At 48.3% G+C, this 27,715-nt stretch overlaps 1 protein-coding gene across 8 annotated transcripts in view; it reads right to left on the bottom strand.

Moving 5' to 3' along the window:
• The window catches only part of KCTD18 (potassium channel tetramerization domain containing 18), a 465,170-nt gene that overhangs the window by 264,830 nt on the left and 172,625 nt on the right, over positions 1 to 27,715 (bottom strand). For all 8 annotated transcript variants that reach the window (XM_069615783.1, XM_069615788.1, XM_069615785.1 and 5 more), the window contains one exon: positions 901 to 1,112. In XM_069615783.1, the coding sequence (XP_069471884.1) occupies positions 901 to 1,112 (212 nt within the window). The remainder of the gene's footprint in view (positions 1 to 900; positions 1,113 to 27,715) is intronic.

The following is a 27,715-nucleotide window of genomic DNA, read 5'->3' as shown; positions in this document are numbered from 1 at the left end:
GACGTTGGCTAAAATAAGCCTTAGTCTAGAAAGTCAGCTAAAGAAACATTTGCTTAAAATGTTGCTGTAATATTACACCAGTCTAGTTATGGTTTGTAAAAATTACATCCAAACTGTGGTTAAGACAAGACCAAACAGTATTTTCATTAATAATGACCACTTTAGAGCGGGCTATGCCAAAAGGCTACAATGCCAATGCATTTCGGACATACTGTCAATCATCAGGGGAAATAGCGGTCACAGTTGGTGATTGCTGTGATCTGTGTGTCTCGTTTGTACAGTCACGTCTCACTTGAACAAAACAAACACTCTGAAAATGTGTGCTTTTCCACAAGAGCGCTTTCAGAAACAACAAGAGAGCGCGACGAAAGAAGGATACAGAGTTGCGGGAGCAGTGGTGTTACTGCTGGTGGCGTGGGAGACAGATAAAAAGTTTGAAAATACAGTTGGGTCTTGTCTCAACCACAGTTTGGATGTCATTTTTACAAACCACAAGCAAATGTTTCTCTAGCTGACTTGCTAGACTAAGGTCTGCAGTCCTCACCGCTGGTTAATTTTAGCCAAGGTCCACAGTTTTGACACTTTTTCCAATGCCTCATGCGAAGTCATTGTCTATAGGGTATGATTCCCCCTTATTTTGACAGTAAATTAGATCAATCAGTAATTAATTGGGATACAGAATCTACTACTAGCGATGCCCACTCACACAAGTAATTTGTGGTAAGCAAAGGGAGCATTTCTATTGGTCGCAGGAAACTGCTGAGGATCCAGGAACAGAAATGCTCAGTTATTCCAAAATGATCATCAAACCCTATAAAAGAACTCTCATGCCCTTCAAACACATCTGTTCGTTTTGCAACTCATCTTGTGAATAACATGCAATGCAAATATTATAAGTACCTTTTTAAGTTCTATGTTTGACTTTAGTGAATACGTCTCCATTTCATTAGCCAAATGGTCGGCAAGATTGTATGGATAAGGGATCCCAAAATAGTCTGCCTCCTCCTGTAATGCAATACGAGTCTGCGGGTCCACAGGAATCTTCACTTCCCCATGTAGATATTCTAAAATGTATCTGAAGAGGCATCCGTTCCGATCAATAAGGCAAGCACCTAAAAATAATTCAGAAAATGAAAATATGGTTGAAAGAATTGCATGGCATTTCACTCATATCCCAAGTTCTACCCAGACATAAAAACAAATTATGGATCTCAACCGGGGGGGTTGCATAAAAGATTACCTATGTGCATTTCACTCTAACCTAAAAATAAACCTCTCCAGGTGTTATGTGCAGCTCCTGTCATTCAAAGTGTAATGCGGGGTGCTAAAATACTAATGCAAAAATTATTCTGGGCTCTTCTGGGGGCATTAAAAATGCAAAGTATTGTTTCCATTCACTCAACAAAGGCAAGGGACACAAATACAGACCCACAGACTTAATTTAATAATGCAGTTAGGACGATCTTGCAGGAATATAGCTTTACATTGATCATACATATTGGGGAGGCGTAATACAACCTACTTGACCCCATTATATCCTACTGTATCCACCAGTTCAACAGTGCACAAGTGCTGCTTAGAAAGATTGGTTTTATGCAAAATCAAATACACATGTGCATACAGTAACGTTTGTTTCTACAGAAGGAACAAGTTACTTACCTGTAACTGTTGTTCTCCAGCATGGGTCTGGCATGGATTCACATGCTCATGAATATTCCCCGGCGTCAGGCTGGGAATCCTCGGTAAAGAAAAACCAGTATCAGTTTCGTTTCTGATCTGTCTTTCGTAGTAACAACCAATCACTGGTCTCTGCGTCATACTGACCACAGCCAATGACTGCCCTCCACCTAAGCACCGCCTCTGGCAGCCATCTTCAGATTTGGAAGCACGTGAAGTGGCCGTATGACCAAGTGAAGAGCCGCAGAGGGGTAGGCGGGAGGGTTTGCATGTGAATCCATGCCAGACCCATGCTGGAGAACAACAGTTACAGGTAAGTAACTTGTTCCTTCTCCAGCATGGGGTCTGGCATGGATTCACATGCTCATGAATAAAGAATACATAGCAGTACACACATGCACAACCACGGGAGGTGGCAAAGGCTCAACATTAAGCATCTTACCTCCTCACCAGGCTCACCTCAGGCGAACAGGTTGCGCAGCACTGCTTGGCCGACCCTGGACTCCTCCCTGGAATCCCGATCGACGCAGTAGAATTTCGTGAAGGTGTGCGTCGACCTCCACGTAACAGCCCTGCATATGTCCAGCAGGGGCACACCAGAAAGGAACGCCGTGGTAGCTGCGATCGCTCTGGTGGAATGGGCTCTCGGACGGCCAGGCAGCGGTCGGTTTGCCAACCGATGACAGTACATGATACAGCCGGAGAGCCATCTGGAAATGGAAGCCTTCGACAGAGCCTTCCCCTGATTGACAGGTCCAAAGTTCACAAAGAGTTGTGACGTCTTCCGAAAACACTTTGTGCGGTCCACGTAGAACTTCAGCGCTCTAGCCACATCCAGCGAGTGCAAAGTCCTCTCAGCCGGCGACGAAGGCGACGGGAAGAACACAGGCAACACCAAGGGTTCGTTGAGATGGAAGTCCGACGGTACCTTGGGCATGAAGGAGGGGTGCGTCCTGAGCACTACCCTCATGTCGTGAAAAGTCAAGTACGGGGCCTTGCAGGAAAGGGCCTGGATCTCTCCCACTCGTCGTGCGGAGGTGATGGCCACAAGAAACGCTGTTTTCCACAACAGAAATTTAAACGGAGCTGAGTGCAGAGGCTCGAACGGAGGTCCCATGAGCTTGGTCAGCACCATGTTGAGCTCCCACGCCGGGGCCGGAGCCTTCACCGGCGGGAACGATCTGAACAGTCCCTTCATGAACTCTTTCACCAGATGATGAGACCACAAGGACGTCCGCCCCGTGGTTCTGGTGTATCGGGAGATCGCAGCAAGATGAATCTTGATGGACGCGTGTGCCAGTCCAGCTTTGGCCAGCGTCAGCAGGTACAGCAGTACTTGGGGGGCCGTAATCCGTAGAGGGTTAATCTTCTGTGCGTGGCACCAGACAGAGAACCTCTTCCATTTGTGTCCGTAGCATTTAAGAGTCGAGGACGCCCTGGCCTTTGCAAGAACCTCTCTGCAGTCGGCCGGTATGTCGTATCCTCCAAACTCTAGCGCTGCAGGAGCCAGGCCTGCAAGTTCAGCGATTTCGGGTCGTGGTGGAGGATGGCGCCTCCTTCTCTGGAGAGTAGATCCGCGTCCACCGGCAGCTTGATTGGCGGGGACGCTGACAAGTCCAGAAGGTCCGGGAACCATATCTGCCTCGGCCACGCAGGTGTGACGAGGATCATCCTGCACCGTGACCTCTTGAGCTGGTTGACGAGCCGGATTAGCAGTGGCAAAGGAGGGAACGCGTAGAGGAACAGGCCCTCCCAGGGGAACGAGAAAGCATCGCCCATGCTCCTCGCCTGGGGAAACCTGCTGGCGAAACTCCGGCACTTGGAGTTCGTCGCCGTCGCGAACAGGTCGATCTGGGGTGTGCCCCACCGTCGGAAGAGGCGATCCACTAGATCCTGCTGTAGCTCCCACTCGTGGCACGAGCGCAGCTCCCTGCTGAGTGAGTCGGGGATGGTGTTTTTTATCCCTGCCAGATGAAACGGCACCAGAAATATCCTTTGGGCGATGGCCCAATGCCACAGGTCCTGCGCCTCCTTGGACAGTGCTGGGGACCTGGTTCCGCCCTGTTTCCTGATGTAAAACATGGTGGTGGTGTTGTCGGTGAAGATCCTCACCACCTTGCCCTTGAGGGACGGAAGGAAGGACCTGAGGGCCCAAAACACTGCACGGAGCTCCAGGACGTTGATATGTAGGGATTTCTCCGTCGGGAGCCAAAGGCCTCTTGCGTGCAGATTTTCGGTGTGCGCTCCCCACCCTTCCAGGGAGGCATCCGTGGTCACTGTCTCCTGGTGGGCTGGGGTCCGGAAGTCCAAGCCCGCTGTCAGATGCGCGCGGGTGCCCCACCACCGGATCGCTCGTCGGAAACTCTCGTCGAGTGTGATCCTTTCCTCGAAGCTGCCCGTCGTTTGGATCCAGCACGCGTCCAGGAACTCCTGCAACGGGCGCATCCGGAGCCTGCACATGGGAATGAGGTAGATGCAGGAAGACATCATTCCGAGGAGGGACTTGATGGACCTCACCTTGGCTGCGTCGGCCACCAACATCCGCTGCACCTTGCCCAGGATGGTCCTGGTCCTCTCCTCCGACGGGGAGGCCAGAAGGGACACTGTGTTGAGCCTCGCTCCCAGAAACAGAGCGTCTTGCGCGGGTACCAGGTGGGATTTGGCGTAGTTCACGGAGAATCCCAGGTCCGTGAGAAGTTGGACGGTCCTTGCCGTGTGAACCACGGCGAGCTCCCTCGTCTTGGCTCGGATGAGCCAGTCGTCCAGGTAGGGGTAGACGTGGACCCCCTCGCGGCGCAGCTGCGCCGCCACCGGTGCGAGGCACTTGGTGAATACCCTGGGTGCCGACCGTAGTCCGAAGGGGAGGGCTTTGAACTGGTAATGACGCCCTTGGACCACAAACCTGAGGAATTTTCGGTGCCCCTTTAGGATGGGAATATGGAAGTAGGCATCCTCCAAATCCAACGACGACAGGAAGTCTCCTTCCTCCAGCTGACCCAGGACGTGCTGGAGGGTGACCTCTGGTCTGAACGTCTTAACGGAAGTCCGTAGCCTTGAGCCATCCACGCCGCCTAAGGCAAACGCCGTTGCCCAACTGGCGGAACCCAGTGTCGGCGATGTCCGTCGCAACGGTAATGGCGTGGTCCGAAGCCACCTCACCTTCCTGCAGGATCTCCAGGGCCTCTGTCCTCTTGTCGTCCGGCAGGAAGTCCAGCAGGGGAGCCAGTTTGTACCAGAGCTCCCTGTCGTAGCGGGCCACGATAGCCAAGGCGTTGGCCGCTTTAATCGTCGTCGCTGCCGACGAGATGACTCTGCGTCCCATAGCGTCCGATTTCTTTCCCTCACCGTCCGGTGGGGAAGTCGATGTGGAGGCCGCACCCCCCCCCCCGCTTTCTTGCTGGCCGCCGCGGAGACGACGGAGTCCGGGGTAGGCTGCGCCCGGAGGCACAGGGGGGCCGTGTCTGGGACCCGGTACTTCTTCTCGTACCGGTCTCTTCTAGCTGGCGTCGTGGAAGGGTTCTTGAGGAGGGTGAGGCCCTCATCCCAAATGTCGTCCAATAGAGGCACTGAGAGGACCGTCTTCCTCTTGGCCTCGCGCCGCTGATAAAGGAAACCTTCCTTCTTCTCCTCAGGGCAGAGTTGGAAAAGCTCGGATGCCCTGGTGATCATGGAGTGGAACGATCCAATCTCGTCGGGCGGAGAAGCCCTGGTGGGAGGCGACGACGGTACATCCTCATCGTATACCTCGTCGTCCGTACCCGTCGCTGCCATGTCAGTCCCCGTATCATCCCCTCGGGTGGACGGGGAGGAGGGCTGGACGGGGCGCGACGGCTGAAAAGGAGGTGGAGGGTGGATCCTTCTTTTCTTAGTAGGGGGAACACCAGAAGGTCCCGGTTCTGGGTCCCCCGACGGGAGAGGATCCTCCGTCGGCAACGGTAGTCTCGTCCTTATCTCTGAGCATAAGGACTGTATAGCCAACAAAATGGCCGCCGAGTTGTCTTGCGGTGCTGGCAGAGGGGAATCCGACGGGCGACCGATGTCGTCGTCACCTGCGTCGGGATCCATCCCGACGGGCCGGTCTACTTTCACGCCGAGGCCGTGGCTTAAGACCTCGACCAGTTCCTCCTCCGAGGTTGAAGCCGAATCTACGACGACGCCCTGCCCCCCCTTTCTCTTCCCCTCGGGGGATTTCACGGGGGTCCTATCGATGGGCACAAAAGAGGACTCCCTCCGAGGTGGCAGGGAGACTCTGAGCCCCGAGGTCGCCACCACTGGTGTAGCCTGCACAGGCTGAGCCAGGGCCGCCGCGACAGTTTCGATAGAGGGCTTGGCCGGATGGATTAAGGCCTTCACCACCTTAGGTGCGCTCACCGCCTTATCCTTGAGGGGGGGGACACCGCCTCGCTCCCCCCTCCGCCTTCGAGCTCGACCGGGGCCTCTCCAGGAGCTTCGCCGGGTGCTCGGCCTTCCTCTTACCCGACCCAGAGCGTTGGCTCGTGGTTGATGGTGCCGGGGAGGGTGCGCCCTGCCTGGCGCCCGTAGAGCCCGACCGTTCGGCGCTCCCGGTGCCAGCGGACTCGCGGTGCTTGGCCTTATGTTGGACCCCCGTCGCCGGGGCGTCCTCAAAGGTCTTAGAAGACCGCTCGGATTTCTTCTTCTTCTCGCCGGACGGGCTCTTCCCTTCTAGCCAGTTGGCGAGACGTTGATGGCGGTCCTTCATGGTCCGCTCCGACATGTTGCCGCAAAACGCACAGTCCTTCTCCACGTGCGTCTTGTCCTTATGTAGGCAGTAGAGAAAAAAAGAGTGTTCGTCCTCCTTGAAGACGTTCTGCAGCTGGCATCCAGGGCAGACCCTGAACAGCTTTCCGGGCGTCGAGCTTCCCTTCTCCTGGGCCATGACCGGGCCTGAGAAACTTCTGGAGTCCTCCAAAAGCGTAGCTCGACGAAATCTTCACCCTTGAGGGGCGCAGACGAATCCGACACGGGTCCCCGTTGATCGGATAGAGAGTCGGTGGAGCTTGAGGCTCTTTTGACCGGAAAAAAAAAAAACTAAGTTTTTGAGAAAAAACGTGAAAAAATAGCACTAACGCTCGAGAGCAATAGCACGAGGATCCCAACACATGAACGTGCGGTAAAAATCTGAAGATGGCTGCCAGAGGCGGTGCTTAGGTGGAGGGCAGTCATTGGCTGTGGTCAGTATGACGCAGAGACCAGTGATTGGTTGTTACTACGAAAGACAGATCAGAAACGAAACTGATACTGGTTTTTTCTTTACCGAGGATTCCCAGCCTGACGACGGGGAATATTCATGAGCATGTAAATCCATGCCAGACCCCATGCTGGAGAAATAAAGAAATCTGTCATTCTGTAATTGTCACAGAATATGTAGTATAAGAAAAATTGTTGGTGTACTGTTGTCGGAAAATGTATTTGATTGTGCATGGATTCTACTGACTGATGAGCAATACCGGAGCAAGTGCAAGTTTGCAGGTATCAACACTAGGGCAAAGTTTGAATTGAGAAGAACAAGTTACTTCTTACCTTGTAACGTTCTTTCGATGGGATGTTCCTCCGACGTATTCCTTATCTATGATATTTGTATCTCCAGCTTGCTGGCCTCGGAAATTTTTTTTCCCAGTAGAGGGCGCTGTGCGTCGACGTCCGTCGAGTAGGTGCTCCTCGACGGCCACCGTATCGACACTGACGTCATCATGCCTATAAATGGCCACGCGCAGCGTCCGTTGCTCAGTTCCGTTTTGTAGAGTAAAGTAGTTATTGTATGAATGGTTACTACCCTTGAAGGAGCGTAAGCTGCAACCACAAGGGAAATGTTACTGCAGGGATGGATGGGAGGGGCGATAAGGAATACGTCGGAGGAACATCTCATCGAAAGAACGTTACAAGGTAAGAAGTAACTTGTTCTTCGAATGGATTGTGTCCTCCGACGTATTCCTTATCTATGATAGACTCCCATAGCAGTGGTATGTGATTGGAGGCGGGAGTAAGAGATGCCATATTACCCTTTAAGAATTAACAGAGTGTAACACAGCTTTGCCAAATCTAGTCTCTTGACTAGAGGAGGAATCCAGGCAATAAAATTTGGTAAAGGTATGTGCGGATGACCATGTGGCAGCCGCACATGTCTCTAATTGGTACCCCTCTTTGAAGAGCTGAGGATGCTGCGATACCCCTGGTCGAATGAGCCCTTAGATTTTGAGGGGGCTCCTTCCCTGCCAGTTTGTAGCATTCCAGAATGGCTAAAATAATCCATCTGGAGATGGTTTGTTTGGTTATTGGTAATCCTAACTTATGTCCTGCGTAACCTACAAAGAGTTGGTCTGCTTGTCTAATTTTAGCAAGTCTACTAATATAAAAACTCAAGGCTCGCTTAGGGTCCAGCCTGTGTAGTCTCTCTTCCTCTTTTCCCGGGTGGGGAGGAGGATAGAAAGAAGGTAAAGTAAACTTCTGAGTAATGTGAAATTCCGAAACTACCTTTGGGAGGAAGTTAGGCTTCACCGGTAGAACTACTTTGTCCTTGTGAAAAGTTGTATGAGGAGGTTTACAAGACAGGGCTTGTATCTCGCTAACCCTTCTAGCAGATGTTAATGCTACCAGTAAAACAGTTTTGAGGGTGAGAAACTTCAATGAACAAGAGTGGAGTGGTTCAAAGGGAGCACCCTTTAGGAAGTTTAAAACTAGATTTAAGTCCCATAAGGCAACTTGGAATGGTCTTGGAGGGTAAACATTAGTTAGACCTTTCAGGTATTATATTACCAATGGAATTTTGAAATACGATGGCTCCTCCGCAGTGCGCTTAAAGATCGATAGCGCTGCGAGATAGCCCTTAATAGTGCCAATTTGAAGGCCCGAATTTGCCAAATAAAGTAAGAAGGATAACACCGCAGGTGTACCACATGAAAAGGGTTTGATATTCTTTTCTCTGCACAAGCTGCAAAATGTATTCCAACGGCAGCGGTATAGAGTCTTAGTTGCTGGTCTTCTGGCCGAAAGCAACACCTCCATGACGTCATCTGGAAGGTCCCAATACTTGTACCTCAACCTTTCAGATACCAAGCGTGAAGGTTGAGAGTCTTGATGGCTGGATGGAGAACCTGACCTCCCATCTGCGAGAGAAGATCCGCTCTGTACAGTAGATGAATTGGAGGACAGATGGCCATGTCCAGAAGGTCCGGGTACCACGTTCTCCTGGCCCAATCCGGGGCAATTAGGATCATGGTCTTCGGAAACCTTCTCAACCTCCTGATCATTTGAGGAATGACAGGGACCGGAGGAAACGCGTACAGAAGTGGGCACTCCCAGTCCACTACGAACGTGTCTCCTAGAGCTCCTCTCTGGGGAAATTCCCTTGAGCAAAATCTGTCACACTTCCTGTTGATACTGGTGGCGAACAGATCCACTTGAGGGGTTCCCCAAAGGGCGAAGATCTCTTGAAGGACTTCCTGAGCTATCTCCCATTCGTGGGAGACTGTTCTGCCTGCTCAGAGCATCCGCTGTCAAGTTCTTCTCTCCGGCTAGGTGAATTGCCGATAGAGAGATTCCTTCCTGAATTGCCCAAAACCAGAGCTGCATCGGTCTCTGCACAGTGGCAGTGACCCTACGCCTCCTCTTTTGTTGAGTTAGTGCATGGCCACTGTATTGTCCGTCATTATCAGGACGTTTCTCCCCCGTACAGACGGCAGAAAAGCCTTCAGTGCCAGTCTGATGGCTCTCAGCTCCAACAGGTTGATGTGTAGTCTGGACTCCGATGGAGACCAACGACCGCTGATGGTCAAGTCGTTGGCATGGGCTCCCCACCCCGTGAGTGAGGCGTCTGTGACTACTGTTATCTCCGGCCATGGTTGCCAAAACAGTTCTCCTTTCAAGATGTTCTCTGGAGAGGCCCACCATAGAAGGTCGTGGGCTACCTTGTCCGAAATCCGGAGAATTGTGACCACGGAGTCCTCAGTGCCCACTGAAGGGATCTCATTCTCAGGCGAGCCTCTGGCACAAGGGATATGCAGGATGCCATGAGGCCTAGCAACCTCAAAACGTCGTAGGCTGGGAGACGTTGGGCATTTTGAAACCTGGTGACCATCTGCAGAATATCTTGAGCCCTCACCTCTGGTGGCGAGGCTTTTCCCAGGGACGTGTCCAGGACTGCTCCAATGAACTGGAGTCTCTGTGATGGTATCATCTGTGACTTCTTTAAATTGAGGGAGAAGCCCAGCCTGTGAAGGGAGTGGCAGACATAATCTAGTTGGATCCGAGCTTGTTCCGAAGAAACTGCTCTGATCAACCAATCGTCCAGGTAGGGGTAGACGTGAATCCCTTCCCTCCTTAGACTTGCAGCCACAACCGACATTAGCTTGGTGATAACCCTCGGGGCGGAGGTCAGCCCAAATGGCAGAACTCGAAATTGATAGAGAGTTGCCAATTGCGAACCTCAGGTACTTCCTGTGCTTGGGATGGATTGGGACATGGAAATAAGCATCCTGAAGATCCAGAGATACCAACCAGTCTTGAAGCTGGAGGGCCTGTAGGATCTGAGAGAGAGTTACCATCTTGAACTTGTCCTTCCCGAGGAACTTGTTCAATTCTCGTAAGTCCGGGATGGGTCTCAGTCCTCCGTCTTTCTTTGGTATGAGAAAGTAGGGGGGAGTACCAGCCCTTGTTCCTGTCTGCTACAGGTACCGGTTCTATGGCACCTTTCTCTAGCAGGTCTACAACTTCCTGCAAGAGGAGCGGATCCGGCACTTTCAGAGAGCTGTTCCCCGGTGGATGGCTCTGAGGGATGCGTAGAAAAGGCAGGCAGTAACCTTGGGCAACTGTCTCCAATGCCCAAGCATCTGACGTAATAGCCTGCCATTCCGTCAGATGGTGAGTTAACCTGCCCCCTACAGGTGTCTTGTGATGGGAGACCTCAGAGTGGTTTGGGAGCGGCTGATGCAGTTGCCGAAGGTAAAGCGGCTCCTGCTGATGCGGCTTTCTTTCCTTTACCCCATCCACCACGGGTACATTTTCCTTGGCCTCTTTGAGCCGGCCGTCCTCTGCCTCTTCCAAATGAGGAATAATAGCGAAAGGACCTTCCTCTCCAAGAGGATCCCGAGGGACGAAAATTAGTTTGTCGGATTGCAGCTCCTAGTGACTTGGCTGCTGCTTTAGATGTTTGTAGTTTTTCCAAACTGTCATCCGCCTTTTTACCAAATAGGGAAGAGCCGTCAAAGGGCATATTTAAAAGTCTGGCCTGTACGTCAGAAGCAAAGTCAGACTTTCTCAACCATGCATGCCTGTGGATTGTGGTACTTGCCGCCATGGCCCTGCTGATACTGTCAGCAGAATCAATGCCAGTTTGAATGGACTCACACATTGCATCTTTACCATCTCTGATATTTAAAAATGCGTCCCTTTCTTCTCCTTCCGGTATGCAGTCAGCCGCCGATGAAGCACACTCCCAAAGAGTGTGGCTGAACCTAGCAAGCGTACAAGTTGCATTAATAGATTTTAAAGCCATGCTACAGGCTGAGACGACTTTCTTAGCCATGGCATCATATTTTTTATCATCCCTATCCTGAGGAACAGTGGGGTAAGCAGAAGTACTGCCTGATGAAGTTGCAGCCTGGACCACAAGACTCTCTGGAGTAGGGTGCTTAGATAGGTATTCAGGGTCAGCAGCAGATACCCTATATTTCGCTGACAACTTCTTGTTAACCGCAGGGACAACTTCAGGAGTTTCCCAGTTAGTTAAAATCTTAATTTGTAAAGCAGAATGAAAGGGAACCACAGGATCCTCCTGTGGACCTTTATCCAGAATATCTGTGAGGTCATCCTGTTGAAAAACAGGTGAAGGCGCAGACCAACCCATGAACTCTATAATTCTTGACATTAGGGTTCTATAAGGGGTATCAGCATGTGCCCCTGGGTCTGGTTTGACAAATTCCACTTCTGGGGAAGTGTCTAGGCCACTTGCTTCCTGTAATGCATCCTGAAGGTCTTTCAACCTTCTTTCCTCAGAGGCAAAAGTCTCTGGTTCAGGTAATGTGGTCCTCTGCAGCCCAAAAGGCCTTTCTTGGTCAGAATCTTCCCTTTCTTCAAAAATTGAAGTTAAGGGGGGGATGCTCTGGTCTGTGAAATGGTATAAAACCCATCTCTAAGGCAGAGGGAGCCATCATCAGTGGCCTTGAAAAGGTCAAGGTCGTTCGACGCCGATGTAAAAATCCTCGAAGGCACCGACAAAGGCGTTGAGAAAACTGGAAGAGGCCTCGAAGAACTCGAGAGGATCGGAATCCTGCTCGAGGATGTTGACGACGTTCTCGACATCGTGTCGGAGGCTCTCGGTGTAACCGCTGGCTGTGGAGTAGCCGTGGGTTTTTCTTTTATCGGCGTCGATGTCGGCGTTGACGTCGACTCGATCGACGGATGCGTCGAAGAACCCTTCGATAACGGTGTCGATGGCGCCGATCTATGCTTCGAAGGGGCTTTCGACAATGGCGTCGAAGATGCTTTACTTCCCGATGGCTCATGGCGCTTTCGGGTCGACTCTTTCGCCGGGTGCTTCGACTCGCGGCGTTTAGATTTTTTGGGCTTTTCACCCAGGGTATCACCCCTCAGCTGACTTCGAGGGGGACGAGGCCGCTTTCTCGAAGACGCTTAGCATCTTTTTTTCTGAATTCCTCCCACTCAGCTTGAGAGCTGTGTTTTGTGGGGCAATTTACTCTTTCAGGGGAACTAGAAGACGACGATAAAGGGGATCTTCTTCGTCTTTTTTTCGAGTGTCCAGACCTCGACGAGTGGTGGGAGCCACTTCGAGACCTAGACCGAGAATGCTTTAGATGGTGAGGAGACGAATGTCTCGACTCTACCGCGGAAACTTTCGAGGAAGTTAAAATTGACTTACCTCTCTCGAGCTTCCCCTTACGCTCCTTCAAGGCTTTCGCCATCATGGATAGGCATTCCTCACACTCCGAACACTGGTGTTCGATTCCCAGACACCACAAACAGATCCTGTGAGGATCCGTCAACAACATTTTCTTCCCACAGTCTCGGCATTTTTTGAAACCGGACCGAGGAGTCGTCGGGTCGGAGGAGGAAGCCATCGAGTAAGAGTCGTTTTTCTCGAGGAAATGTGAATATATATCGACTGACGAACTGAGCAACGGTATTCCGAGGCACACGAAGCGCGGAAAAACGGAACTGAGCAACGGACGCTGCGCGTGGCCATTTATAGGCATGATGACGTCGGCGTCGATACGGTGGCCGTCGAGGAGCACCTACTCGACGGACGTCGACGCACAGCGCCCTCTACTGGGAAAAAAAATGTTCCGAGGCCAGCAAGCTGGAGATACAAATATCATAGATAAGGAATACGTCGGAGGACACAATCCCTTCGAATGTATGTTTTTTGCACATGGGCAATTTTTGTCCTAGAGTTTATAACATGCACAACTGGACTTGCGACGGTGCAAAGTTTTACTAATATGTCCCACAATTTTTACAAATACGGCACACTATGCCCTAGTGCCAATACCAGTCAAACTTGCAACTGTACAACATTTCTATAATCTGGCCCCTGGTAAATTCAAATTTGGCTCGAGGGGACCAAACTAGGAAACAGTTTGAACTCTGACTTATGAGTACCGTATGTTCCGGCGTATAAGACGAAAGGGCACATAAGACGACCCCCAACTTTTCCAATTAAAATATAGAGTTTGTGATATACCCGCCCTATAAAACGACACCCGGCGTATAAAACAACCCCTGACTTTTGAGAAGATTTTCCTTGGTTAAAAAGTCATCTTATATGCCGGAACATACAGTACTTTGTATGGGCTCAGCCAGTACCCCTAAGCCATCGATGTCATTTCTGAATGTACTTAATTCTGAAAGTTTGCAATTTGAATATATTTATACTTGCATTTTAGGCTTAAGCAGTTCCACAACAAGTAAAGAACTTGGAACTGGAGGACGGTGGCTGATTCTGGTAATTGTTCGGGTTGTCGCTTTTGCCAACAACAGTCGAGGCGGTTGAAACATTAAAACATTGGGTGATAGATTGCCAGGCTTTGGGCGATTTGAGGGAAAAGGCTTTCTCTAGAGAAGCCGAGTACGTTATTTATTTATTTGCATTTTTAAAGCACGCAGCTGCCCTCGGGCATCGTGGCGCTATTACATGAAGCTTACTTGACATGGGTATAATATGAGGACAACAATAGGCAAATCGTTACAGACATTGCTCGTGTTCCAGGGTTGCATGGGAACAGTGACATAGATACAATATGTGGACATAGTAAAAGATTGGTTACAGACATTATTTGTGTTCCAGGTAGTGGTTTAGGTGCATATTTACTCGAATAAAATGGTTTTCAGTGCCTTTCTGAAGGCCAAGAGGGATGTTTCAGATCTCAAATTGGGTGGCAGTGAGTTCCAGGATTTTGGTGCTAGAAATTCGAAACTCGAGCCGTTTATGTTTATGTTTTCTAAAAAGCCCTTTTCTGGTCCCGTCTCATGTAGGGCTGTCACTAACAATTGCCCTGTGTAGATTTATTAAAGGAGGTGTTGTCCACGATGTTTTACGATTTTATGTGATTATGTGCCTGTCTAGGTTATTTTTTTCTGTGATTTTGTTATTAGTGCGTTTTAATTATGTGTCTAAGGTTTTTTTTTTAAAACTATCGCAATAAAAAAAATATATATATATGCCCATATATCGAGGGTTTGACGGTGCAAGAACACCGTTGAGATGAGCAGCTATCCCGTGAAAGGTCCTTGAAGTGACGAAGCCAAAAAGTCCTAAAGTTTTGTAATATAATTAAACTTTAATGAAAAAATCCTTATTTTCATAAAAAGGTCCTCCCAATACAATTAATGTCAGCAGATTACAAGCAGTTGACGTGTTTCGCCTCTCTCTTCACAACGAGTCTGCCTTCTACCATTTCACCTTAAAACATCAATTTAAATAAAAAGTGAAGAGGGGACTTTCACCCTGTCAAGATGTTTTGGCCACATTGCCTGGGGCTGCCAAGTGATCGATGTTACATGCTGGAAAGCAAGGTAAAACGTGAAAGTGGGTCCCTTTTAAGACATATGCAACCAGGTATAGAATTACAATTGTATTTCCCCAATACCATATACCACGTTCCTCCATTCCTTTTGATGACAATGCATTACTTACCGTAAAAGCATTTCTGATGGTTGTATCGGCTTAGATTCACATGCTGTGCATAGTCCGACATCCAGTGGTCACTGCGGAGTATTGCATTTTGTTTTTCGTAGTCAAAAAGGGGATGTCGACAAGGCGTCTGAAACACTATCCTTATGGTGACGTACAGTGTGCCCACAATCCCTCACACGTCGAGGTCCCTCTGTATTTTTTCTGCCCTGAGGGAGCCTATCAGACGTGAGTGAGCACAGAAAAGAGAGAAAGGTAAGGATGTCTATGTTCCTTCCATCCGAGCGGGGAGGAAGGGTGGGCGCATGTGAATCTAAGCAGATGCAACCATCAGAAATGCTTTTACGGTAAGTAATGCATTGTCTTCTGATGTTTGTTAATCTGCTTAGAATCACATGCTGTGCATAGACTAGCGAACAGTACCCGGAGTTGGAGGTGGGTTGCGAGAAGGAACAGTAGAAAAAAGATGTCTTAGCATTGCTTGCCCCACCTGGGAATCAGAGTGGGCATCTAGAAAGTAGTGTTTTGTAAAGGTGTGTACAGAACTCCAGGTTGCCGCTTTGCAAATGGACTCCAGAGGGACATTTGCAATGAAAGCTATGGAAGCCCCAGTGCCTCGAGTAGAATGTGCTCTTGGCTTGAAGGGTAGTTCTCTCTTTGCAAGAGTGTAACAGAGAGTGATGCATTGGACAATCCATCTAGATATAGTGGATTTTGAAACTGCATCTCCTTCTCTTCCTGCTGCCACCGAGACAAAGAACTGATTGGTCTTTCTCAGAGGTCTAGTTCTTTCCATGTAAAACATGACAGCCCTGCGTACATCTAGTGTATGCAGGCTCTTTTCTCCCAAACTTGAAGGGTTCTGAAAGAACGTTGGTAGTTCTATTGATTGGTTCACATGGAATTTAGAAATTAATTTTGGTGCAAACCTAGGATGTGTGCGTAGAACCACCTTATCTTTGTGAACTGTTCCAAAGGGGTCTAGTATAGAGAGCGCTTGTAGTTCATTCACTCTCCTAATGACGGTGATAGCTATTAAGAAAGCAGTTTTAAGAGTGAGGTTCTTAAGGGATGCTTTGTGCATGGGTTCAAAGGGCGAGCCCATAAGCATGTTAAGTACCACATTTAGGTCCCATCCGGGAGCTGGGTTAGCTATAGCAGGGTGTATTCTCTTTACTCCCTCCATGAAGGCCTTAATAACTGGGACTTTCCACCATGACACTGTGTTGAGAAGTGGTGTATGCGGAAAGTGCAGCTAGATGAACTTTAATGGAATTAAAGACCAGACCTGAGTCTAATAAGTGAGTCAGGTAAAGAACAATCTGTGTGGGAGAGCAGTCAACTGGGTTGATGTCCTTATCTCTACACCAGATGACGAATCTTTTCCATTTGCTGGAATAGCAGTAACGAGTGTTAGGTTTTCTAGCCTCCTTAAGAATGTCCATGCATCTTTGAGGGAGTTGTAAATGTCCAAATTCTATGACCTCAGGAGCCAGGCTGCTAAGTTCAGGGTCTGTGGGCATGGGTGTAGTGTTCTGCCCTTGTCTTGTGACAGCATGTTATACGGGCAGGGAAGTTCCACTGGAGGAGATGGAGACATTTCCATCAAGTGAGCGAACCATGGCTGCCAGGCCCACATAGGGGCCACTAGTATCATGGTAACTGGTTCCTGGTGCATCTTGTGTACTATCTTGTTAAGAAGGGGAGTCGGGGGGGAAAAGCATAAAAAATTTCCCTGACCATGGTATCGATAGACCGTTCCGCTTGGATTGGTTCTGGGGGTACCTGGAGGCGTAATCTTGGCATTGGGAGTTCTCCAGAGTTGCGAACAGATCTATTTCTGGGAATCCCCATTGTGTGAAGACGTCGAAGACTATGTCTTCTTGTAACTGCCATTCGTACTCTGTGGGCAGAGGGAAGTCTCTGCTGAATTTGTCTGCTAGAAGATTGAGTTCCCCTGGTACATGTTGTGACAACAGGAACATGTGTTTGAGAGCCCACTTCCAGATGTTCTGGGACAGCTTGGACAGTCCTGGAGAGTGAGTGCCCCCTTGCTTGTTCAGATAGTCCATGGCTGTGGTGCTATCTGCGAGGACCATCACTGTCTTCCCTTGCAGGTGTGCCTGGAAAGCCTTCAGTGCTTTGAAGACTGCTAGCAGTTCCAGCAAGTTTATGTGTTTGGAGTTACGCTCGGAGTCCAAACTCCATGTGCAGTCTGATGGGATAGGTGCGCCCCCCATCCTGTGAGGGATGCGTCTGTGGTTAGAGTGGCCTCCACTGCGGGGGTGGCGAATGGTTTCCCTCTTACAAGGTTTTCCTTCGACCAGCACCGTACCGAGAGAACCAAGGCCTGCAAGACCACCACTAGATCGTCCCATTGTCCGCTGGCCTGACACCACTGGCTGTTGAGCCACTCTTGCATTGGGCGCATGCGCAGTCGTGCGTGAGGTACCAAATATATACATGACACCATCATTCCTAGCAAACGCATTGCTTTGTGCACCGTCGCCTCTCGACCGGCCACCTATTGAGGTATCTGAAACAGTATATTTTGGACCCTCTCGTTGGAGGGGAAGATGAGGCTGTACTTTGTTCGAATTAGAGCCCCTAGGAATTGTTTGATCTGGCTGGGGTCTAGGCTGGACTTCTTCTCGTTGATGGAGAAGCCCAGTTGGAACAAAAGGTCTACAGTCTTTTGGGTATTTGAGAAGCATGTTTCGTAAGAATCCCCTGATATGAGCCAATCGTCGAGGTAAGGGTATACTGGGATGGACAACCTGCGCAGGTGGGTCGCTGCCACTGCCAGTACTTTCGTGAATACCCTCGGCGCTGACGCTACGCCGAAGGGTAGCACTCTGAACTGGTAGTGTTTGCCCTCTATCATGAACCGGAGGTATTTTCTGTGCGTTGGCAACATTAAAATATGAAAGTATGCATCTTTCATGTCCAATGTTGTCATGTAATCTCCCTGCGAAAGTAGGGGGATTACTTCCTGTAGGGACACCATGCGAAATTTTTGAGGTTTGACAAATTTGTTCGCTGGGCGCAGATCTAGTACAGGGCGCATGGTTAAGTCCTTTTTGGGTACAAGAAAGTACACTGAATAAATACCCTCCATTACCTGTGACAGAGGCACGACCTCTATTGCTCCTTTTTCAAGTAGCAGTTCGACTTCTTGAAGAAGGATGGCAAGGTGCTCTGGTGATGGGCGTCTTCCCCTTGGGGGTCTGAACATAGGGGACCGACTGAATTCTATGCAGTAACTGCAGGCTATGATTGACAATACCCAGCGGTCTGTTATTCCCTCCCATGCTGGTAGAAAAGATGTTAACTGGCCCCCGACCGGCGATGTATGGGAGGGGACCCGAACCTTCAGGTCATTTGGTGTTGGTAGCCAGGGAGCCTCTAGGAGTGGGGCCCCGACCTCTTCCCGTGCCACGACGTTGTCCTCTTTGAGCGTATTGTCCACTGGTTCCTTGAGTGGAGGACCAGTTGCCTGCTGAGGAGTACTGTTGTTGCTGGCTTTGTCGTTGGCCATGAAAAAAGCGTCTGTTGCCGTAACCTCGCTTATTGGGAGGCCTTGAGATCTGGTCTAGAGTCTTTAGGGTATCGAAATCCTTCTTAGCTGTCTCCAGTGCGTCATCCACCGCCTTACCAAACAGGTTTGAGTTCTCAATTGGTTTGTTGAGGAGTGACGCCTGGGTCTCTGGCTTAAAACCTGAGTTCCGGAGCCAGACATGACGCTTGAGAAGTACCCCCTGAACTAAAGACCGGCCAGCCGTCTCTGCAGCATCTAGCGTGTTCTTAATGATGCTCTGGTTAACCAGAGTACCTTCTGTTACAGTGGCTTACAAGCGAGTTCGTAAGGGCTCAGGGACTTCGAGGTCTTGGCGTAACTTTCCCCATTGGGCATCAGCATAACTTGCCAGTAGTGTATTATTATTGGCAATTCTGGTTGAAAAAGCTGCCGAGGCTATAATTCTCTTACCCAGGGCATAGAGCGCCTTTCCTTCCTTGTCAGGGGGTGCTTCGCTGGTTGACAGCGGACCCCCCAGCTCTTTTCCTTGTGGTAGTTACCACCAAGGAGTCCGGAATTGAGTGACCCCCTAACGTATAATGGGTCTGACTGAGAGGGAGTAAACAATTTTTCAATTCTGGGATTGACCCCTCTCACCATTGCAGGTGTGGACAGCGATGGAGTAAATTGTCTCTTAACTGAGGCGAGGAGGGGAATGGTTTGGCTAGTGGGAGGTTTTTCTTTAATGATCTTTTCCACAAAATCAGTATAAGGGGTAATTTCGCCAGTTTCAATCTCAAAATGCGCTGCTGCCTTTCGAAGTAGCACATTGAAGGTGGGTTGATCATCTATTGGTGATGGATTTCTGACCGGTGTGGTCTGAGGAGAGGGAAGGTTTAAGATGTCAGGGTCTGTAGACTCTGTTGGTGACTGCCAGAGCAGTGAGCCACCTTCATCTGGGTCTTCCTCGAAGCCCCCCCCACCCATGTCAGTGTTTTCCTCAAAACCTTCTTCTGTTCCTAGCTTTTGTTGGTCTTCACTATTTAAGAACTCCTCATCTTCCTGGAAGTGAGAGTCTTCTTCAGTGAGGTCATAAGTATTCATGTTCTCTTGGAGGGGTTAAATAATCTAGGATATTTAGCCCTAGGGGCCTCCTGAAGCTCCTCCCTTGGTCTCTTAGATGTCTAATTTTCAGGAGTGGACATAAATCTGTCCAGCTTGTCCATACATGACTGGAATCTCTCAACAGTCCAGTACGGCAAACCAGAACGGTCTGGAGGCGAAAAAGGAGGTCCCTCTGCCTCTATCCATCTAGGTCTGTCCCATAACGTCAAGGTTAAGGTCCCTTCGCCCTCTGAGAAAACTTCTCGCAGGCTAGGGCCTTCTTTCGGCAGTGGGAGCGATCCCTGCCTTCCTTCTGGCATCCTCGGCGCTTCCCTGGCCTTGTGAGCGGTTTTCGGAGTGTCACTCGTCCGTTTCTGGCCGTCCTTGGAAACTAGATGCACCAAGCTCTCGACGATTAGTTTCTCCATCGAGGGTTCGTCTGGCATCGTGCTGGGCGGTGCTGAGTCTTTTTCGGGGACGATAGCGCTCTTACGAGGCGCGTCGCCTGATGTTTTGGTGGTAGCGCCCTTGTCTACAGGTAGCCCAATCGCTAGTCACGGCTGCGGTGGCGGCGAGGGCTTGTGACCCTTACGGTCGGCGGAGGTCACCGGTAGGCCCGGCATCTCCGTTGGCGCTAGGGCTGTCTTCGTCTTCGACAAAGACGTACTGTGGGTTGTGTGCTTGTGTTTTCTGTGTTCGTCAGTGTCGCTGGGGTGTTCATCCCCATAAGCAGGGTGTGAGCCGAGCTTGTCGGGGCCGGGGACAGACGACGAGGCGCGTGAATGCTCCCTAGAGAGGTGTACGTCCTCCTACGCGGAGGTCGGGTTATCACTATCCTCGTCACACTCGGCGGCGGCGGGTGAGGAATCAGACCTAGACATAGCGTAGGCTGCCCATCTTTTGACCCTGCAGTCCTTTAAAGTCTTTGGTTTAAGAAGCTTACAGGCCGAAACAGCCGTCCTCTTTGTGGTAGAGGGGCAAGCAAACGGTTACACCGTTTGTGCTCGTCTTTCCAAGTGAATTTGCCCTTGCAGCGCGGGCAAAATCTAAAGGGAGTCCTCTCCATAGGTAGAGGGGCAAGCAAACGGTTACACTGTTTGTGCTCGTCTTTCCAAGTGAATTTGCCCTTGCAGCGTGCGCAAAATCTTAAGGGAGTCCTCTCCATAGCTGAGGATACAGTTAAACGTGATAACGACCCCGAAGGAAAGGGAGGGTAAAGAGAAAGGCATTCTCAGAAAGAACAAGAACTGTCCCACAACCCCACTCTCCCTACTGTCTTAGGCCGGCGAGGCAAGGCCACGTGTTCGGCAGCACCTACGGACCTCCTCCATCAAAGTCACCAATGTCAAAGTTCTTATTCGGCAGTGAAACAGCTTCTCAGCTACGACGTCGAAGGAGGGTTCTAATGTATAATCTTAAATACCGACCAAAGGGTCGAGTAAATGTTTTTGCAATTTCTCTCGAGGAGCTCTGCATAATTGCGACCAATATCTGGGCGGGAAAAAAACGATCTGAGGGACCTCGACACGCGAGGGATTGTGGGTATACTGCACGTCACTATAGGGATAGTGTTTCAGACACGCCTTGTCGACGTCCCCTTTTCGACTACGAAAAGCAAAATGCAATACTCCGCAGTGACCACTGGATGTCGGACTATGCACAGCATGTGATTCTAAGCAGATTAACAAACATCAGAAGTTATTTTATCCAATTCTTGCACGGCCACAATGTCTTAGCAGCAGGTTAATTTTTAAAGAACATCGTGCAATAAGAACATTTGGTCGCAAATGACAGATCCGTCAGAGTCCTTCAAATAACGGATTGTTGCGCCGAGGAGCAGTTCCTGTTGAACCATAATATAAGGTCCTGTGTCCTCTTGTGTGACAGATATATATATAAAGTGCACAGTACAATACATACGAGGGATTACAAAACCAAAAGTGTTGAGTATTTTGTATATTGACATGCATACCTAGCGGTTCTCACATCTAGATTCCCCGAAATGCTCAATGCATTCAAACCATGTAGTTACAGCCCCATCTGTATTAGTGTGCATTATACTGCGCCTATATTTCCTGGTTCCATATAGTTTAAAGTGGATAGTGCATTCCAGACGCCCAGTTATGACTCCATCTGTCTACATGAGTTTGCCAAGTTGGTACTTTGAAAGTAGTTCAAGCACACACGTGGAGGACCAGGTTATATACATATGGAACGTCTAAGGTGCAGAGTAAAATACAACCAATGATAGGGAATCCCTGTGTTTCAATTTATCTGGGTTATACATGTAACCAGTACTTTTGAAGTGCATTCAGACTCCAAAATCGCAATTTCATAGCACTCGAAGTGCTTGCCAGTTGCTGTCCAGTTAGCGTTTGACATGTGTTGTTACCTTCTATCAGTGCAGGGTGTATACAAGTGTTTATCATGCAGATATAAAGTGCATCACATATCTAGACAGTTTAAAGTGCAATTCGACCAGGGATATAGATATGTTCTACATCCTTAACATGTTGCAAATGTCTAGGTTATGCATGTAGGGATGTCATCAGAACCAGTACATTGAAAGTGCAAAGTGCTTTTGAACTCAAAGATTGTAATGACATGTCCTTCGAAATGCTTACCAGTTAATACCTTGGTAGTATTTCGTATATATTTGTACCATCTTTCAGTTCAAGATTTATGCAATGATTTATATCGTATTAATATTAATATGACATACATCCTTTATTGAGACAATGTCAAGTGCAAAGTGCATTTAACCCATATGGTCGTAAACCCATTCATGTCACTATATTCGCAAAACTTTCAATTAAAGTAAGACCATTCAATGCTAGAACCACTACTTAAGCTAGGGACAATATATTGCACATGGACATCCCATCCATGTGATTACAATTGGGGATTCCTATCTCTTGATCATATACGATGTAATGAGCAGTCTATTGCAAACAGGTATCCCCTGCAAAGTGCGCAAGATGTGGTATCCTATCTGTAATTCATATGGTGGATATAATGATCCATTATCGATCTATAGAACTCATTACACAATGGCCACTCTCCAATTAACTATATGGGCTCCATTCGACCAGGCTTTACACATGGTTATTGTTAAAATAGTGCAAATAGCCTGTCCTTAACCAACCAGTTAAGGGCAGTAAAAAGACAAAACAAGTTAAAGAGAAAAGATCAGAAAAACACCTCCAAACGAGGACCACAATACATTTAGTTCCCTAAATAAGGAACCTCTAATGGAAAGATCAGATATTTTAGAGTTATCAGACTATGCTGGGTTAGTCGAACAGATAGGAACACTGGCACCACGAGTGCCTGTTTCGAAATGTGTATGAATATTAAAAAAGACATTGTAGAGCTGAGTCACTGAGACAGTCTGTTGAGATCCATTTTCAGAAATGCAGGAGATTTCTATCCTCGCTAGGTTATTGTCGAGAGTATGGAAACTGAGGACAAGATCAATTCTTTGAAGACATTGTAAGGCTGAGTTGATCACTGGAAGAGTCTGTAGAGATCTATTTTCAGTAATGCAGAGATTCCTATCCCCGCCAGATTTTTAGCGAGGGTCTGGAAACTGAGGACAAGATCAATTCCTTGAAGAAAAGGGGAGTTTCTTAATCGTCTTTGTCCTTGTTCTTAATCTTGATATAGTCCTTCTTACTCATCACCACAATATTACAGCCCTTATCTGCCAGCTTAATAATGCAGTTTGACAATTGGCTTGGTTCAATGACCACCATCTTGTGGTTCTTAGACACATTTTCTTTGTATTGAAATCTGCTACTTCTTCACATGCTCTTTAGATCATCTATGACTACATTCCAAAAGGCTTCGATGTTACTACCAGAGATGCCCACTGGGTTAAACTTGGATTTGCATTTTAATTTACTAGTAGATGGCCATTCAACATGTATCATACACATAGTGAATATATATGACAAAAAAAGAAGGTGGAGAGGGGCGCACTCCAGTTCCTTGCACAGTAAACCTTCTCAGCCACTGATGTTCTCCTCCTACCGGTTTCTGTGCTCTTCACATCGTCAGTGAGGCAGTCTTAACTTGCAGCTCACAGCAAGTGCAGGTGTTGACAATCAATGATGATTCTGCTGCAAGGACTTCTGGTAGCTGTAGTCATCAGGTTTGCAAGGAACAAGCTAACACCCAATCCCACAGTGGGAGTGGGGGAGTGCGGTAGCCTACAGTGAGGCACTCCAAAGCAGGGCATGTGTCACCCCGGTGCAGCACCCTATCAGATTCTGAAGATTCCACCCTTCAGAAATCCTGGAAATATGACAAAAAAAAGAAGGTGGATATATATATATATATATATATACACACACACACACATATAGATATATAACATCAGAAACATATATACACACACATACACACACCGGAAAAAAACGTCATGAAGTGATGATGTCATGGGTGTTAGTCTTAGCAGAGCACAGTGGTGGCGCGAATTATGGCTGCTTAGCTTACCATAACTGACGAATTTGTGGGGTGTTTCGGTTTGACCTGTAACCATAACGTCCCTGTAAGAACGTTTTTCCATTGAATTTCATAGGTTTTTGCTAATGCAACTTAACCATAACGTCCCTTTAACAACGTTTTTTGTTCGTGAATTTCATAGGCTTTTATTAGGGCACTGTAAACATAACGAAGCTTTAGCATGGTGTATTTAGAAATGATGCTAGGTTTGTAGTACTGCACCTTCACCATAACGTCCCATTAACAATATTTTTTGTGGCCGATTATAATATAAAGCTCCTTTCAGAGTGCCACAATGTAAGTGGCAATGAAGGGAGGCAGTGTGACGTGCATTGTATACCCTTCACACAATTGTCTGCTGAATGGAAGGAACCGTGGTACTGTGGAAAACACTGCAGTGGAAACAGGTAGAAATGGGTGGCTGTTGAAACAGATGGTTGTGCGTGCTGCAGTGCGTTTTGAAGAGTGCAAGTGCGCAACAGCAAGCACAAACATTCCTACACTTCCAAAAAGGGCAGCAAGGCATTGTGTTTAGAGCGTGCAGAATTCAGATATGCAGTAATATCAACAGGAACGTTATTTGTGGGGAAAACTGTTCGTGCTGTGAAGCAATAGATTCCCATTTGTACAGTACGACAATGGCACAAGTTGTAAAAAGACACAAGTACATTTCTTCAGAATGAACAGCGCTTTCTCCATTGCCGGACGAAATTAAAAATAATGCGCCTACATGGGTGTCTGCATAATGAGATACAAAATTATGCAGGAGATCGGAAACATTACCTGGCCTAGTGCCTCCCTCAGCACAAACGGCACTGAAAATCATATTACATGGTGTGCATTTGTCACTCCACAATCAACAACAATTTTATCGTCGTAATCGAGAGTAACCAAAGTCTCACACAGACAAACCAAAAGCAATCACTTCATTGTAGGTAATCCATACGCGTACAAACCCATATGATACCCTCCCATCGGACTCTGTTTTCCATTCACTGTCAAGTAATGTATGTTCAATTCACCCACAAAGCATACGCTGTGGCTCGTACAACACACAGCCATAAGCTCACCCTCTGCATTTAGGTCGACAAGTATACCGTATACCACAGTCTGTGCGTGCATTCCATACCCAGAAAGCTTATTTCGCAATCCCGTGTCCTCCACAGTCCCAAATATAAGGTGGCCATGTGCAAAAGGGGTGTATGTTACACGTACAACCCTGCAACTGCAAATGTCCGCAGACTTTTCCAGGTGTGCGTGCGCATGTTTTGGGGAATAAATGTCAACCATGGTAGGGGATGTCCTTTCTAGTGGTGGCTCTTAAAGCTGTTTTTTTTATTTTTTAAAACCGCTTCCACCGTAACAACTCTTTTTTCGGGGTTTTAGAATTGTTTTTATATGTTGCACTGCGCCTCACATTCTTAAAACAGCATCTTCAGTGCAGCCTGTAGATTGGAAAACCAAATGTCATTGCCACTGGGCGAAATACCATTTCCATTGAGAAGGTGCGCATATCGATAACCAATGTCATTCTCACAGGAGTATATCCCAGCAGCATGCAAAAAGTTATGCATGCTTCTGTTGATAAGACGCCTTGCCACCTGTGGCTGCCGACAACATTAATTGGAATAGTTATATACTGTACTTAGTGGTATACATGAGAAAAGCACCTTTGCAGTGGCAAAAATGTGCTGCACTCCTTTCATCATCTTTTTGAGTTGACGGTACACACTTGCACAAGCTATGGAACCCAAAAGCAATGCTCCATAGTGCACTACCACAAAGTGTACAGTACCTAAAGTGGCCACTCGTCGACATTCTGCAAGCAAATGGTCGAAAGTACGTACAGCGACACCGCACCACAAAGCGTCAACTTTGTCCAAATTCAAATTGCCATTAAGGCCTCTTTCCACAGCATACTGGAGCAGATCTAGCACAAAGCGATCACCCACTATGAAAACTGTGCATCTCGCCATCTCTGCCAGCCACACTACACAGAGTGATGAAACAAAATATGGCAGCCCTTTCCGGTGACGCACACTCTAACTACCTGATTGGACAATTGCAATAATCACATTTCCATTGGCCAGCATGTTCAAAAGCGCAGAATGTAGCACGTGCGCCTCGCAAAGTATTGTGAGGGCTGTGCCCCTCCAAATCATGAACAGTCCTCCTTCCCTTTCCACTATTCTCTTCCCACCACGCTCTTATTAGGTATTGCCAAGTACTCACACACGCATCCACCAATGTCCTCCAACACTTCAGCATCTTGCAATGTCAGTTCTCCACAAGACTTCATATGTACTGTTACTAAATCAGCCTGCACGTATGCTGTAATTGGAAAGCATGTCCAGGGGAAAGTTCAGTGAAACATTGCAGGAGTTATACATGCACATTCATCCACATAAGCACCCATCACCACAAAAGAAAGGTATGAACATTCTTTTGGCAGTATGTTCAAAACTCTGTTATAAGTGCCTTATGCGCACGATATCTGCCTCCAAGCGTCCACTACGTGTTTAAAAAGCATACTGATGTTCCTACCATGAAGTGGCAATTTGTTGGTATGTGCTTGCAACGTTTTCATTTACCCATATCATACACTATATTATATAAACAGGACCTCTGTTCTTTCTTTCCGACAATGCTATGAAAATTGTTCCCCACTAACCCACCTACTACATAACTCGTAAAAAGAAGGCACTAAAGCCACCACTGAATGTATCTTAGCAACCTACAGTCACTTTCCAAAAGGTCAGTGTCTGCATGGCTGTGGTGCTTTGTACGCTGCACTGTTGCCACAGGCTCTTTTTAAATCTGCCAGCTTCCACTCTGCGCCCTCAGCAACTCATCCCTGAGAGGAGTGCGCAACTTGTCCTTGGCCTGAATGATATGATATGATATGATATGGTATTTGTAACGCGCCTATACACAAGTGTTTCAAGGCGCGACGAGGCAGGGAGGGAGGGAAACAAGGGGAAGACAGACAAACGATCCTACTAGGCCAGGTGTCATTCAGATCGCGCAAGTGCAGAGGTAGGGGGAAAAAGGGGAAAGTGCAGGGGGAGGAGGTGGGGGGGAAAGTGCAGTACAAGGTAAGTAGCGTAATAAAATAATAAATAATAAATAATAAATAAAAAGGGCCAGCTGGTGGCAAGTGCGAGGTAAGTGCAGAGCAAGTGCTAGGAAGGGGGCTGTAGGGATACAGTGACAGTCCCACAGTGTAGGGGGAGCCAGGGAGGCAGTGCAAGTGGAGAGTGGCTGGGCCCTGGACAGAGGTCGCTGAGAGTGGCCCAGATGCAGGTTTAGTGCAGAATTCAGAGGGGAGTTAAGCAGGTTTAGCAGGGGAGAGGGAGAGAGAAGGCAGAAGCGAAGAGGAAGGTTTTGAGGTGCTTCCGGAACCGGAGATGGTTCTCCTCAAATTTCAGGGAGGCAGGAAGGCTGTTCCAGAGGGAGGCCCCTGCTGCGGAGAGAGATCTACCCCCAGCTCGTTGCTTCGAGAAGCGGCTGACCAAGAGGGAGTTGGAGACGGATGAGCGAAGGGCTCGTGAAGGAAGATATTTAGGAAGAGAGAGTTGAAGGTATTTAGGCCCCAGGCCCCAGAAGGCCTTGTGGACAATGCAGAGGGTTTTGAACTTAATCCTCGCAGCCACTGGGAGCCAGTGAAGAGATTTCAATCCTGGAGAGATACGGTCCCTGGGCTTGAGGCCAAGGATAAGTCTCGCAGTTCTGTTCTGGATAAGTTG

This window comes from Ambystoma mexicanum, chromosome 9 (assembly GCF_040938575.1).
Source record: "Ambystoma mexicanum isolate Mex_15411 chromosome 9, UKY_AmexF1_1, whole genome shotgun sequence".
NCBI classification, from domain to species: Eukaryota; Metazoa; Chordata; class Amphibia; order Caudata; family Ambystomatidae; genus Ambystoma; species Ambystoma mexicanum.
Note: the sequence above shows the minus strand (reverse complement) of the source record. Positions and strands in the feature narration are given on the sequence as shown.